General features: G+C 37.2%; 1 protein-coding gene across 3 annotated transcripts in view; it reads left to right on the top strand.

Moving 5' to 3' along the window:
• Nucleotides 1–14,685, top strand: part of NELL2 (neural EGFL like 2) — a 383,690-nt gene that overhangs the window by 226,441 nt on the left and 142,564 nt on the right. For all 3 annotated transcript variants that reach the window (XM_053226146.1, XM_027035944.2, XM_053226147.1), the window contains one exon: nucleotides 13,408–13,533. In XM_053226146.1, the coding sequence (XP_053082121.1) occupies nucleotides 13,408–13,533 (126 nt within the window). The remainder of the gene's footprint in view (nucleotides 1–13,407; nucleotides 13,534–14,685) is intronic.

Here is a 14,685-nt window from a genome sequence, read left to right as displayed (position 1 = left end):
TTGCCACGCCTTTACTAGTCAATTGTGTCAATGCTGAAAAGTAAATCAGAACAAATACTTATTTTGTATACCCACCTTTTGTGAAAGAGTCAGTCTGGTACCTAGATGGATACTCTACAGATTTATATGTGCAGCTGCCTCTAATTATTTATAAAAAATATATATGTCAGAAGAAATTTTGAGATGTAATAGACAAATTAATGTAAAATGTTTATGTGGATGAAAAGAAAATCTTTCCATTATTGACAAGTGGGGAGCAGTTCTAATGTTATGGAAAAAAATATTGCACAAGAAGATTTGGGTTTAATTCTTACCTCTATTTATTAACTGTGAGCACTTATGGAAATCACCTAACATCTTTGAGACTCAGTTTCCTCATCTATTAAATGGGAATATTTATATTATGAGGTTGGGAGAGCAGAAGTAAAGTAAGATTAAATAAGATTAAGTATGTGGAAAAGTGCCTTCCAGAAAAATAAGTCCTTGGTAAAAGTTTGTGATTAAATATGTATTTATTGCCATAGATGCTTCAGTCAAGTAATGCAACATGAATTTGTTTATATGTTACACTAAGTTGTTACATGGATAACTAAGATGTTACAATATAAATTTATTGAACACTTGAGGCAACAGTACTCTTAATGGCCATATGATGATACTGTCTTATATTTTAAGCCAATTATAATGAGATCTTTAACTACTTCAATATCTAAGTTGCCATGGATTATCTCCCAAACCAAATCACTTTATGCCAAATTCCTTTCTGGTCTGAATAACATTCTAACCAGTTCTTAGATAGAGTATGTATAATTCATCCTCATTTTGCAAATTATAAGATAAAACCTTAAATGTAACAATGGGAATTTACGTTATTTTTCTGTAGATGAGTAGCAGGTTAAAATACTTAATAATTACATTGCATTTATTGTTTATTAATATTAGGAAAAATGTCTACTTAGAATTAAGAAATTCATTTAGATCATTTGCAGGTATCTTATGTGAAGCAGCAGTTTATTATCCTTTTTTATTACATAAATGAAAATAATTTTTTTAGAAAAGACTCTTCCCCCTGGAAAAGAATCCATTTGAAATGATATGTGGGACATCACATGATTGCAAATTTTTAAAAATTTAATTGATGGAGATTTTTCAACTTCATTAACTTTAAGGTCAAGTATAACTTAGAGATTAAATGATAATTACCAGCTTTATCTTGCCTTCCATGAAATCTGGGTCATGTGTTCTAGTTATATTTGTTAAAAATGCTTGAAGTCCATTAACAAATGCCACTATTAGCATTCCCTTTTCAGTTGTCTTCCTTTAGTTGTGTGTTCATTTGCTTCCAAGAAGAACCAACTGCAGTGTAAAATAAGATTATCACATTGCACCAAGAACATCTGAAAAAAGACTTAGAGATAGGAGATGGAAGTTTCAGCATGGTTAATGGCAGGAAACAGTATAGCTAGAAATATGTAAGGATTGGACAAATAAAACAAATCCAACTTTGATTCAATGGTCCTGAGATTGTTTGGGATCTGTCGTGAAAACGTGTGATGTTGCAAATAAAATTGAAGTGATGCGGTCAAAGGAACAGATGTTGGAGTAAATGTTAGTTTCATTTTCAACATTATGAATACAAATAGGAATAAGTTTTTAGGAGATACATTCGTTGTGCATTGCAGGGAGCATTAGGCATGAATTAAATGAACGTGACAGAGAAATGAGAGATGTGAATTACGTGATGTAGAGGGACATGACTTGTTTGGTCAAATGACTGTTCCAGAGCAAGAAGAACTTAATGTGTTTGAACATTATGGTTCTAAATTACATTTCTTATTCATTGGTATCATATAAAAATAGACCCCTGAGATTTTTTTTAAGGTTTATTTATTTAATTTGATAGAGAGAGAGAGCATCTGCATGCATGAGCGAGCAGGGGAGGGACAGAGAGAGAGAGGAAGAGACAGACAATCCCAAGCAGGTTTCATCCATGATGCCAGTGCAGAGCCCAATGTGGGGCTCGATCTTATGAATGAGATCATGACTTTAGCTGAAATGAAGAGTTGGACCCTTAACTGACTGAACCACCAAGGCTCCCCAATCCCTGAGATTTTAATAATACATAAGAGTATTTTCATTTTTACTTTTTATTCCATCTTAACTTTCCTCCAAATAATTGTTCTTTGATAAGAAGAATGTACTCCCAAACAGATTTTTACAAGTTGTTCATATCCTTATATAAGAATGCAATGGTGAAAAAGTGGGACTGAAATTGCAGAATGTATATGTTTGTGAATACTGAGTTGTTGTGAGGTCATACTTCCTAATCAACATTAAACATTGATTAAGATTGTCAAATTTAACAATGCAGTTTAGTCAGTAATTTATGTATAAACAAGCAATTGGAACTTGGAGTGGTTCCATATCTTTGATGAAAGCACTGATGTAATGTTTAGATTAAAAACTCTGAATGGGCATCAATTTGGATATTGTAATGACTGAAACCCTTGTTTTTGGCAAAATAAATATATATTTGTTAAATTAGTTTTTAATATTTAAAAATACTAATCTTCCTTTTTGGAAAGAATGCTGTTCAGCTTGATGAATTTTCGAATCCAAAATGACAAGGCAATCTTTCAAACTGTCTGTTCCTTAATTTCAAGCAAGTTGGATTCAGCCAAAACAGCTACTAACTGGCCATGAATAAGCAGAGACAAAAACTGCAGAAGTAGAGACAGATGGAATCCCCATGGCCAAAGAGGTTAGGGACATGCTGGGGAGGAATTGGGACTTCATCTGGGCCTTGAAGAGTGAATCCAATTTAGATTGGCAGAGGAGTAAGCAAACAGAAAGAGCAAAACATGTTTTGAAGTTTTTTCTGCAACAGGAGGTTTATAGCCAGGAGCGTTAGATCATACTGCTGAGACAGGGACCAGATTGTGGAGGAAAGGGATTATATGGAGTGATTCTATTCAAGATTTGCAAACCACTAAGTTATAGCAGACATTCAGGAACCTTCCCAACTTTAAACAGGTTCCTTGGTTATGAAAAGGGAGCAACTCTATAAGTGCCCCCTATGTCACAGGGTTATGAGAATTAACACGGGGTACAGAACCAAAGTGTTATAAAAATGTCAAGTGGTAGGGGCACCTGGGTGGCTCAGTGGTTGAGCATCCAACTTTGGTTCAGGTCATGATCTCACAGAGTTGATGAGTTTGAGCCCTGCATTGGGCTCTCTGCTGTCAGCACAGAGCCCACTTCAGATCCTCTGCACCCCCCTCCCTTTGCCTCTCCCCCACTTGTTCTCTCTCTCTCTCTCTCCCTCTTTCTCTTGCTCACTCGCTCTCTCTCAAAATAAATAAATAAACTTTAAAAAATATCCAAAGGTAGATTGCATGTGGATAGCTATCAACCCTGCTGGGTTGCTATACTCTGCTTGAGTAATTTTACTCTGCATCCCAGCCAGCTGAGTTTCCACTTGTTTCCTGCAATGATTGTTGTAAACCTTCATCATTTCATGCAAAGTTTTGATTCTACCCATTCTCTTATTCTCAGCAGGTAACTTCTTTACCAACAAAACAGAAAACAGAAACTAACTTCCTTATCCTTCTGCTCCCATAACATAAACCCACATGCCTCATGCCCACTTATTCCTCCCTCTGCCTAGTCTCAGTGGAATGCATACCCTTTCTCCTAGGAGTGATGGGTCCATCTGAGTACTGAATCTTATTTCTTTCTGGCTTCAGAGGCATCTTATTCCGTCCATTATCCCTTCAAACTCTGTTTTCAACTTATTTATTTCTATTTGCTTCTCCAGATCAGCATTTAAATATGCTCACGTTTCTTTCTTAACCACACATTCCCTTCTAGCTTTTGTTTTTTGACCTATTTCCCCTTTTTATCCCAATTTCTGAAAGGTGTGATTGATTTTCATTGTCTCCATTTCTTCATGTCAGATGCTCTCCTTCACCTACTTCAGTCTAGATTTTTTATCCCATCTCCCTTCCAAACTACTTACACCAAGGTCACTGATAACTTCTGTAATGTTAAATCAGACGTCTTTCAGCCAGCATTTTGCTTGACCTCTAGGCAACAATTAATTCTATTGCTCCCTCCCTCCTTCAGATACTTCTTTACCTTGTCTTCATGATACTACATTGTATTGATCAGGGATCAGAGTTGCAAACAGCACAACCCACTCTGGAAGTTTAAGCAGAAAAGGAATATATTGAAGAATGTTAGAAGGCTCCCAATATATGTGGGAGGACAGGTTTAGATGATGTTCAGCCAAGACAATGCATGTCGGACCTGAGTACATATCCCACTACCTCTGCCTCTTGATGTCAACACCACTACTCACACTTAATTGCATAGTGTTCACCGATGACATCCGGGACTAGACTCCAGAACCTATGCCACTGCTACCATCTTGAGTGCCAAATGCCTTCTCCACCCTGCTTGTCAGATTTCACAGCCTTGCTTCGCCATGAGTTCTCTTCTGAACTGAGGTTTTGCATTAGTGCCCCTGGTGGGCAGTCCTAGGTTACAAGTCTATACCCTAGCTGCCAAATACGCTGAAATTTGACTTGTGACTTCCATCTTGGGGAGATGGGGATTTCCTCAAGTATAGAACGTGTGTTCAAGGGTGATTGCTGACCACTATTTCAACATTGGTCTGCTTCTTCTAGTTTGCCACCACCTCTCTGAGCAAGCTTTTTCAGTCTCCTTTCTTTACTTGCCTCTTAAATATTGAAGTTCCCCAGCCCTCCATCTTAGCTTTTTTCTCCTCATTCTGTACCCTCTCCCTGGGTGATGTTGTCTAATATTATGGCTTTAATTACTTTCTCTGTGCTTGAGGCTCCCAAATCTTGACTTCTATTCTTGTCTTCTCTCCTGATATATATATATATATATATATATATATATATATATATATATATATATATATATATATATGGAGAGTATATGGAAGTACTCAGTACTTCTCTCCATTCATAGATAGATATAGAGATAGATATATGTATATATAAAGTCTTTTCTCTCCTGATATATATATGTATATATATGTAAATGTGTGTGTGTGTGTATATATATATATGTATATATAATCTCCATATCTCCATACTTTTTTTGTATGCAGCTAGAACATACCGTCCCAGACACAGGAAGCCAAACTCCAAGTGAGTGTCCTCCTAGCTTCCAGTTTGCTCATCTTGAATCCATCGTCTCTTCTACCTTGCAGTTAAAAAATGTTGCTTAGCAACTCGTGTCATTTCATTCATTCACAAACACACACACACACACACACACACACACACACACACACGTGCATGTGCCTACATGGCAGACAGTGTCTCTGGAAGGTTGCACAAGAAATTGGTAAAAGTGGATATCTCTGAGATTGCGAGTGGGAAGTTGAGTGGCTATGGGTTGGACTTAACTTTAATTTTGCTCTCTGTTGTATCTTTGAAAGTTTATACTCTGTGTACATATGATGTATTAAAAAATTGATTTTAAAACTTCAGTAGATTCCCATCCATCACAGGATAAGGTCAAATTATTTTGTGAGTTTTGCAAGATGTACACACAAAAGAGCTCCTGTTTAGTTCATTAGCCACATTTAATGTTTTGCTATTCTTTGAATATATCAAAATCTCTCACTTTTCACAATTTGCGCATAGTTCTTTTGTTTGAAATGTTCTCCTCTTTCCCATCTCATTAGCTAACTCTACTTTTCCTTTAGTCCTCTGCTTAGATGTCACACCCTCCTTCTGAAAGTTTTGCCTTGCCTGTAAGATTTGGAGCCCTCACATTTTGTTCCAGATGGCACTATCCTTATCAAATTCCCATAGCATTTTTAAAAATTATTATTTGTCTCTCAGAAGGACCAGAGCTCTACAAAGACAGATACTATCTGTCGTCTTCAAGGCTATGCCATTGGTGTCCAAGTTAATACCTTGGGACATAGTAGGAATTCAATAAATATTACTTACATGGAAAAACTACTCATGCTTTTGTTTCCTCAAACCCTTAAATGATCTCACCTTTCCCCACAAATATAATTTTATGATCCACTCTCAGCCCTGTCTCAAATTTTCTAACTGCATGTCTCCAAGTATATCTGTTTTAAATCAGGAATCCTGACACTAAGAATAATGTATTCTATTAAAAGTAGCAAGAACAATGATACAATGCTAGAGTTTTTATCCTTCTTGAGGAATGTACCGTACAATTTACAATGAATGGATTAAAAAGATGAATGAAGAAAATATAGCATTATTATTTTGAGATATCAAAATATCAGTAGCATATGATAGATATAGTTTTTAATACATAAAAATTAATATTTGGTAAACAAACTTGTTAATGCCACTGACTTTAAAATAGGATTGCTTGCAATTCCTTTTAATGTTAGCCTATTTGTAAATGACATTTTAATTTATTCTTTACTGATTTTTCACCGAGCAGCCTACTTATACTTGCAAATTTTTTATTTTCAAAAATACTCTTATCTTTCCAAATGTTACTCTCAAATCTCTTTCCAGAATTACATTTCTCAGAACTTAGCCTTTTTCCTGGTTTATGAATTAAGTCATTGATCTCTTTGCCAACTTTGCCAAGCCAGTTTTTCACAGCTGGTGGGCTAAGACTTAGCAATAACCCATACCAATGTGTATTTGTCTTTAATGTGTGGAGTCCTTGCTGTTGAGCTGCATGACTTCAAGATTTTATTGGCTGAGCAATAAAGCATTAGTGTTCATTAACATGCTAATATAATTCTTTTATAGGGAAAAATTGAGATAGCATGCTGTATCCCTAGAAATATACCATGCTTTTAAAAAATGTTATCAATGACACATAAAGCATAAGATGGGGAGGGTAGGTAGCCAGGTTGTGTGGCAAAAGCACACAGGAGAGGGGACATCATACCTGAGTGTCCACTGCCCCCAAGGATAGTCTGGAGACCACTCTATAGGCCAAAGGAACAGTAATGTGGGACCTAGGAAACAGTTTTCTCATTATGATTGCCACTCACTAACTGTGTAAACTTGTGCTAGAAAGATCTTCCAAACACCCAGAGCTGATTCAGTTAAGTCTCTCCTAAAACCTTTCCCATGTCATATAGGACGGAGTTCAGATTTAAAAAAAAAAATTTTTTTTAAAGTTTATTCATTTTTGAGAGAGAGAGAGAGAGAGAGAGAGACAGACAGAGTGTGAGCAGGGGAGGGACAGAGAGAGAGAGGGAGACACAGAATCAGAATCAGACTCCAGGCTCTGAGCTGTCAGCACAGGGCCCAGTGCAGGGCTCGAACCCATGAACCATGCGATCATGACCTGAGCTGAACTCTGACACTTAACCGACTGAGCCACCCAGGCATCCCTAGAGTTCAGGTTTTTTAATATGGGTCATGGAAGTTTCACGATCTGATTCCTGCCACCTTCTTACTTTGTCTTTGGCATTTCTGTTTCTCCATTTTGTTTATTGTAAATGACCGTGGTTAGGTTAGATGATTTCTATAGTTCCTTTCAGGTCTAACAATTGGTGATTCTGAATAGTTACAAAGTCAACCCCAGCTTTCAGATAGGATGAAAAGGAATTTATAAATTTATAAATTACTGTTTCTAAAGCAGATCAACTTGAATTATCCTGGGGCAAGAGAGGTTGTTCAAGTATAAGAAACAGGGTTTACTTATTCTTTTTAAGTTTCTTGGCATATGTCTGTGTGTCCTACAAAATCCTGGAGAATCAGATTCTTCACTGCAACCATACAAATCGTGTTCTCTTTGTTAGAATTGTAAAGTGTGAGGACTGGTAATGACTTGGAAACCTCTAGCCTTTTTTTTTAATATATATATAGAGAGAGATGATGAAATTAAGGTCCAGAGAGATGAAATGCCTGTCAGGTTTATAACAGAGCCAAAGACTAGAATCCAGTCGTCTTTATTCCCCCTGCAGTGCTCTTCTACCATGCAAGACTATATTTTACCACAGTGGCTTCTGTTCACTGTTCATACAAAAAGCTCACGTCCAGCTAAATGCCTGGACAGCATACTGGGAAGACAAAGGATCCACTCTGCCAAGTTGAGCTCCAGGTCAGATCAGTGTGAATTAGGACACTTATCCTTTTTCCTACGAGATGAAAAGCCATGAAAGGATTCATTGATTCATCTAGCACATTTTAATTAATTAATTAATTTTTTAATGTTTATTCATTGTTGAGAGAGACAGAGACAGAGCTTGAGCAGGGGAGGGGCAGAGAGAGAGGGAGACACAGAATCCAAAGCAGGCTCCAGGCTCTGAGCTGTCAGCACAGAGCCCGACACGGGACTCGAACCCACAGACCGTGAGATCATGACCTGAGCCGAAGTAGGACGCCCAACCAACTGAGCCACCCAGGCGCCCCATCTAGCATATTTTTAGTAAGGGCCAGCCATTGTTCTATAACAAGGTCTCTACCCTCCTGAATCTTCTATTCCGATAGAAATAGACAACAGACATACCGACAAATCACTTACTAGGATACTTTCAGACCCTGATAAGTAATGGAGAAACTGGGGCTTGGAAGGTTACTTTCATTTAGTCAACTGCTCCTTACCTTGATTGTACCACTCTTCTCACTTCCACATTACCAACTCTTGTGAGATTTCTTTTTCTTTTTTTTTTTTTTTTTAATGTTTATTTTATTTTTGAGAGAGACAGAGAGAATCTGAAGCAGGTTCTGTGGTGACAGCAGAGAGCCCAATGCAGGGCTTGAATTCACAAACCATGAGATCATGACCTGAGTGAAGTCAGAGGCTTAACCAACTCAAGCCACCCAGGCTCCCCAATGAGATATATTTTTCTATGTCACTTCCCTACTCCCCTCCTTCCAAATGCTTTCATATTTCCATAGCACAGCAAGGAAGATACCTTTCTCGTATTTGTTGAACATTTAAGTGCATTCCCATCCTGTCTCCTATCCCATAGCTGTATTTCTGTTTTATTTCCTGCATAAACTTCAACTGAATGGAATACTCATTGTTCCTAAATGTTTCATGCCTTTGCTGCCTCTGCTGCTGGCACTAGACTTGAATCTCTACAATATGCCTGCTCATCTTAGAGCATCTCTATTTGACAGGAAACTGTTCAGTGGCAGCCTTCTTCAACTTTGTATACGTCTGTCACTTTAAGCCTACTTCAAAAATCTACCTCACGCCCTGCCACACCAACCAGCACATTGTCCTTGGTTGCCCAGTCTCTTAGTCACCAACTTTCCTCTGAATACCAGTCCTGGTAGTGAGTGTATTCTTTCTTGCCTTCCCTTTTCTTTTCTCTTTTTTCTTTCCTGGCACTTGATATATAGGACCTCATGCTGTTATTCATGCTGTATCCAGGCATCTTAATTTCATTATCAGCTCCTCAAGCTGGGGGAGGGAAGAGTCATACAATTACTTATATCACCAAATGTAAATTCCCAAATGTGTTCTGCATTAGTATGTGCTCAGAATAAAAAAAGCACCGTGTTAAAAAAGTTGGTTGCTCCCTATTTAATGCCCATTGTATATGTTTCTGCTATATAGTATGCATCACTTCATAACATCATTGTTTAAGTGTTACTTCTCCAGCTAGAATTTGTCTTTGTTGCTTAATGCAATACGTAGACATGGGGCATGTACATTACATACTTGTTGAATTAATGAACGAAAATTTTAAAAACAAGACTAGGTATTCAGAGCCTGTAATTTCCTCATGTACATGGGTAACTTTAGGGGGGGAGATGGAAGAAGAATAGTGTTATAATGGTCCTGAGACTTATTTGATCATGCAGTACTCTGTGTTTCGAGGAACCATGAACCTCTCTTAGACATACTGCTCTCTAAAGTACAGGCTTAAAACATAGAAGGCACCTAACTGGATGATGATGTTGGTGGTGGTGGTGATACTACTTAGAAGGATTATAAGTCCTTTAAAGACAGGACCTAAGCTTAACTCTCTTTGTGCTGAATTTTGTGCTAAAAGTCACATGGCCCACACAAGGGCACACAGTGTTGCAATTATATTTTTTGGTATTTTACTTTGTTTCCCCCCCTCACAATACTGCTCCTGACACTTCATATCTCTGGGCCATGAATTCAGTATTTCTTTGTGATCCAAACCATTCAAGTTCCTAAAAGGCTTCATCTTAAATAGGTTCCTCAATAGGTTTTGCTTTATGACCCCATGTTGCGTTTTCTCTGGTCACATGGTATCTTCACAGGAAACATCTACAAAAAATGAGACCGGCCAATGTCTCCCAACAGTCTGTGGTTTGTAGACCCACCAGCAAACAAGTGGTAGAGACAGTATTTACACTGTCACAAAATACCCTATTTATCTTATAAACCAAATTGTCCAATAGCTTTGGCTGTCAATAGGGTCCATTAACAGAAATCACCCTAACTGTCTCTTTTCTGTGTCTTCTCTAATAGGACTTTAATACTCTCAAAGTTCTCATTCCTTGAGTATTCTTGGGAGGGGTCTGGGATGCTTTGTGTACTTCTGAGTTTGATTTGCCAGGTTTGTTGGCCACTCCTACTGAGGTGGGCTTCCTCCTCTAGCATACTGTTTGGAGAAAAGGACAGTGTCTTCAGTAATTAATGCTTGCTCCAGCTGGGACTCCATTCTGCACTAGGCACTGTAGCTACATCCTTGACTCTACCAAGAAATGAGGTCTTTCACTAGAAACTAGGCTTGTCTTGAGGAAATGATACAGTGTACTCAATAATTCTCCCCTTTGATAACCAAGATCTCGTCACTGAGTTGCGTTCATTATTCTTGGCTCTTTCCTTCCCAAAGATAAATTCTTTACACCGCTGTGCACATGAACTTCATTGTGGCCATCCCTCCCATTCGCAAGCTTAAGCCCAGGGGACTTCTGCAGTGGCTTTCAGTAACTTCCACTTCAGTTCAGCACTCTCTCAGAGGAGCAGGGTTAAAGACCATTGATCCAGCTGAGCTCATTAGTAATCCCATATGATTCCTATTATTATCTTAAGAACCTGGAAGCAAATGAGTTTTCATCATGTTCCCCCAGGGTGCCTGTAGTTTGATATTTAGGCTGTAATTGAATGTGATACTTGCCTTGCAGACTAGTGCAAACATTTAGAAGTAGCATGATATCATGAGAAGAGTATTATACTAGAAGTCAGATAATCTGAGATATATTCTTTTAAAAAAAATGTTTATTTATTTATTTTGAGAGAGAGAGAGAGAGAGAGAGAATATCCCAAGCAAGGCCCATGCTGTCAGCACAAAGCTCAATTTGGGGTTCTTTCCCACAAACCACGAGATAAGGACCTGAGCCAAAATCAAGAGTTGGAGACTTAACCAACTGAGCCATTCAGGCACCACTGAGATCTATTCTTAGATCTCCCTTACGCTAGCCTTGAAGCATTTATTCATTCATTCTGCAGCATTTATTGACCCTGTAATATCCTAAACACCCTATAAGCTATTGTGAGTTCAAAAATGAATTACATACTTAGTGATTCTTAACCCTGCTTATACATTAGACCAGGGATCATCAGATTATGGCCTGCAGGCCAAATCTGAAGCAACTTCTGCTTTTGTAAATAATTTTTTTTGAAATATCACCAGGCTTACTTATTTACATTGCCTGTGGTTGCTTTCATGCTAGAAAAACAGACTTAAATTTACAACAGAGATCCTGTAAGTCCCAAAGCCTAGAATGTTTACTATCTAGATCTTTACTGAAAAATTTTGCTGATCCCTGCATTAGACTCATCATGGGGAAGATTTAAAAAAGAAATCATTGCCTGTGTTCCACCACAGATAGTTAAATAAGATTTGGAGTGGGGGTTTGGGAGTTAGCCCAAGAACCGATGTTTTTAAAAAAAGTATCCCAGATGAATATAATGTGCAGCTAGAGTTAAGAGACACAACTAGATGATCTCTACCCTGGAGGAGTATATAAGACTGACTGGCGAGAAGAAGCTTATAAAACTTAATAAAGTCGCAATGGATGAATCTGCAATGGAAACACAAAGTTCCAAGAGAGCGCTGCATAGGGAAAATTTTACTTTATTAGGGAAGTTTTCACAGAGAGACGTTTAAACAGATTCTTGAAGAATAATCCACTGGTGGCCAAGATCCACTAAGGGTGGTGATAGGCAAAGAAGGAATAGAGAGAACAGCATGTATAGAGGCAGGTAGATATGAGAGAGCATGGTCCATTTGAGGAATGATCAGAAGTTCTTTGTGGCCAGAACAATGAGAGGGAAGAAGGGAGTGGGTCATAATCTATAAAACTGAAAAAGTAAGGGCCAGAACTGAAAGAGACTTTTATGCTAAGAAGTTTGTAATTTATTGTGTTAACTTTCATTTAGTAGTTTAGTGGAAAAATTGAGTCTTTCTAGGCTTCCATTTTCCCATCTGTAGAATAAGCAGTTAGCTTAGATGATTGCCAAGATCCCTTTACCTCTAAAATAGAACTTTCTGAGATTTCATCAGTTACTTCTTTTGATACTCTCAGGGCTGGGTTATATGGATACCATGACTTACGGAGTAGTCAGTCACCAGACTATCTCCTATAATTGATCCATTTCTCTTAATAGTAGAAATGAGAGCATTGCTACTTTGGGGATGCCTGAAACAATGCATTAAGGCCCTTCATAAAGAGTATTTCATAATGACAAGATATTTGTGAAATAGTTTATGTTCCATGCAGAGAGGTGCTATAAAATGGGGACAGTCTTATTGTAAAATTCACATTCTTCCCAGTGCCTGTTATGACTTACCATGTCTTTACACTCAAAACTTGGTTTGTGAATTTCTATGGAAGTTCTTCAATATGATATCTTACTACTATTTTACAGTTTTTCATTTATATCAGGTCTCTACATTGTAATTTCATCTCTATTCAGACACTGGGATAGCTATATCTCTACTTCTATCTCTAATAAACTATATGGTATTGGTTTCTTGTCTTTAAGTTATTCAAGTTCTGGTGTATGTAAACATTTTATTTACCTCTTACGGCCTCCCCAAATACACAGAATAGCCAGTAAATCAAAAAATAATATATGGTATACTCAGCGTTTGAAGATTCCGAGACTCCAAGGTAGCAAACTTGTACTTTCTGATTCATTTTATCAGAGGTAGATGATTGTGCTGAAATTTTCTAACTATATTTAGAATGTTGCAAGTTGAAATATATAGACATGTTTGAAATTCCAGCAAGACCTATCAGAAAAAAATGTTTACAGCTTCTGTCATTTGAACATCAAGCATTCTTATTAAAGGAGATGTTTTGAATACTTTTAAAAAATGCTTTTCAATTGGAAACTATTGCCTTCTCCAAGAAAATTATAGAGAAACTCTAGAATATTGGCCACTGTTGACCTCTTTGCCCTACTTCTTCTTCACAGACATTGATGAGTGTGCTGAAGGGCGCCATTACTGCCGTGAGAATACAATGTGTGTTAACACCCCGGGTTCTTTCATGTGCATCTGCAAAACTGGATACATCAGAATTGATGATTATTCGTGTACAGGTAAACAGCAGCTATTTGTGAAATAAAATCTTCCTATTCCTTAAGTTTACTTTTAAAGGTTCCTTTTAACTCTAATTTTTTGGAAAAGGATGCCATAAATACTCCCTTACAACAAAACAAGTCATAAGGAAAAGCATATCTCCTTGATTTGGTAGTTAATTTTGAACCTGTTCTAAGGAAAGGAATACCTGCTTGCCCTGGGTAAGTTTTATACTCCCTGTTAGGAGAGTAAAGAAACACTAGAGAACCAAATTAACATTATGCTAATTTTAAATGTAAACAGTTTTATGCTCAAAACTTATGTGAATCCAATGGCAAATCCGAGAAACAACCCTTAAAAATTTCCTTTATATGGCAGTAGATTTTTGCATAGAGGAAGGATAACATAAATAATGCGATGTTTTCAGAAATAGATTCTTGCAGTGCTAGAAAATGGGAATATTAAAGAGAATTGAGTTCCTTCATGTCTCTGGGAAATGCAGCTGAGCACATCAAAGAAGTTTTGCTTTTGTTTGTTTTATGAACTGTCACTCCCGTCAGTACCATCCAGAGTCCTGTTCATGGATATCTTGAGTGTAGTCATGTCTAAAGTTGGTCCTGGGACAAAACAGCCTATTCACTTCGTATTCTATGAGTTCCTACCTGTAGAATATGAAAGAAAATGGTGCTAGAAGAGTAGCTTGAAGACTATGGGGTTTAAGGAATTGTGGGTGTGAAACATATTTCTTTGGATTTCTTTTTTTTTTTAAATAGAAGAATCTTAAATAAATTTTAGAAAAAATGTGTGGAATCATAACGTTGGGGAGTACTTAAAATATTAATCTTGTAACTTTTAATTGTACCTGTCACTTTCTACTCCATCTCCAACTTTATCGTTTTTGTCTAATGGATGTACAAATAATACTTAAAGGTTTCCAGGGAAAGAGACCGCATAACATGCTAATAAAACTATGAATCTATAATACAAGTGTCATCTTATGCCTCTGTGTTATTGTACACTCTTCTAAGTTTTCATTATAGTGACCATAATGTGTACTATTTGATATCTTGTTTATCAAGATAGAGGTCTTTCCACTAAATTCAAATATAATATTTATGTAAAAACAAAATATTGCATGTAAAGAACAATGAGAAGTGGCCTCCCAATCTATA

This window comes from Acinonyx jubatus, chromosome B4 (genome assembly GCF_027475565.1).
Source record: "Acinonyx jubatus isolate Ajub_Pintada_27869175 chromosome B4, VMU_Ajub_asm_v1.0, whole genome shotgun sequence".
Lineage (NCBI taxonomy): Eukaryota > Metazoa > Chordata > Mammalia > Carnivora > Felidae > Acinonyx > Acinonyx jubatus.
Note: the sequence above shows the minus strand (reverse complement) of the source record. Positions and strands in the feature narration are given on the sequence as shown.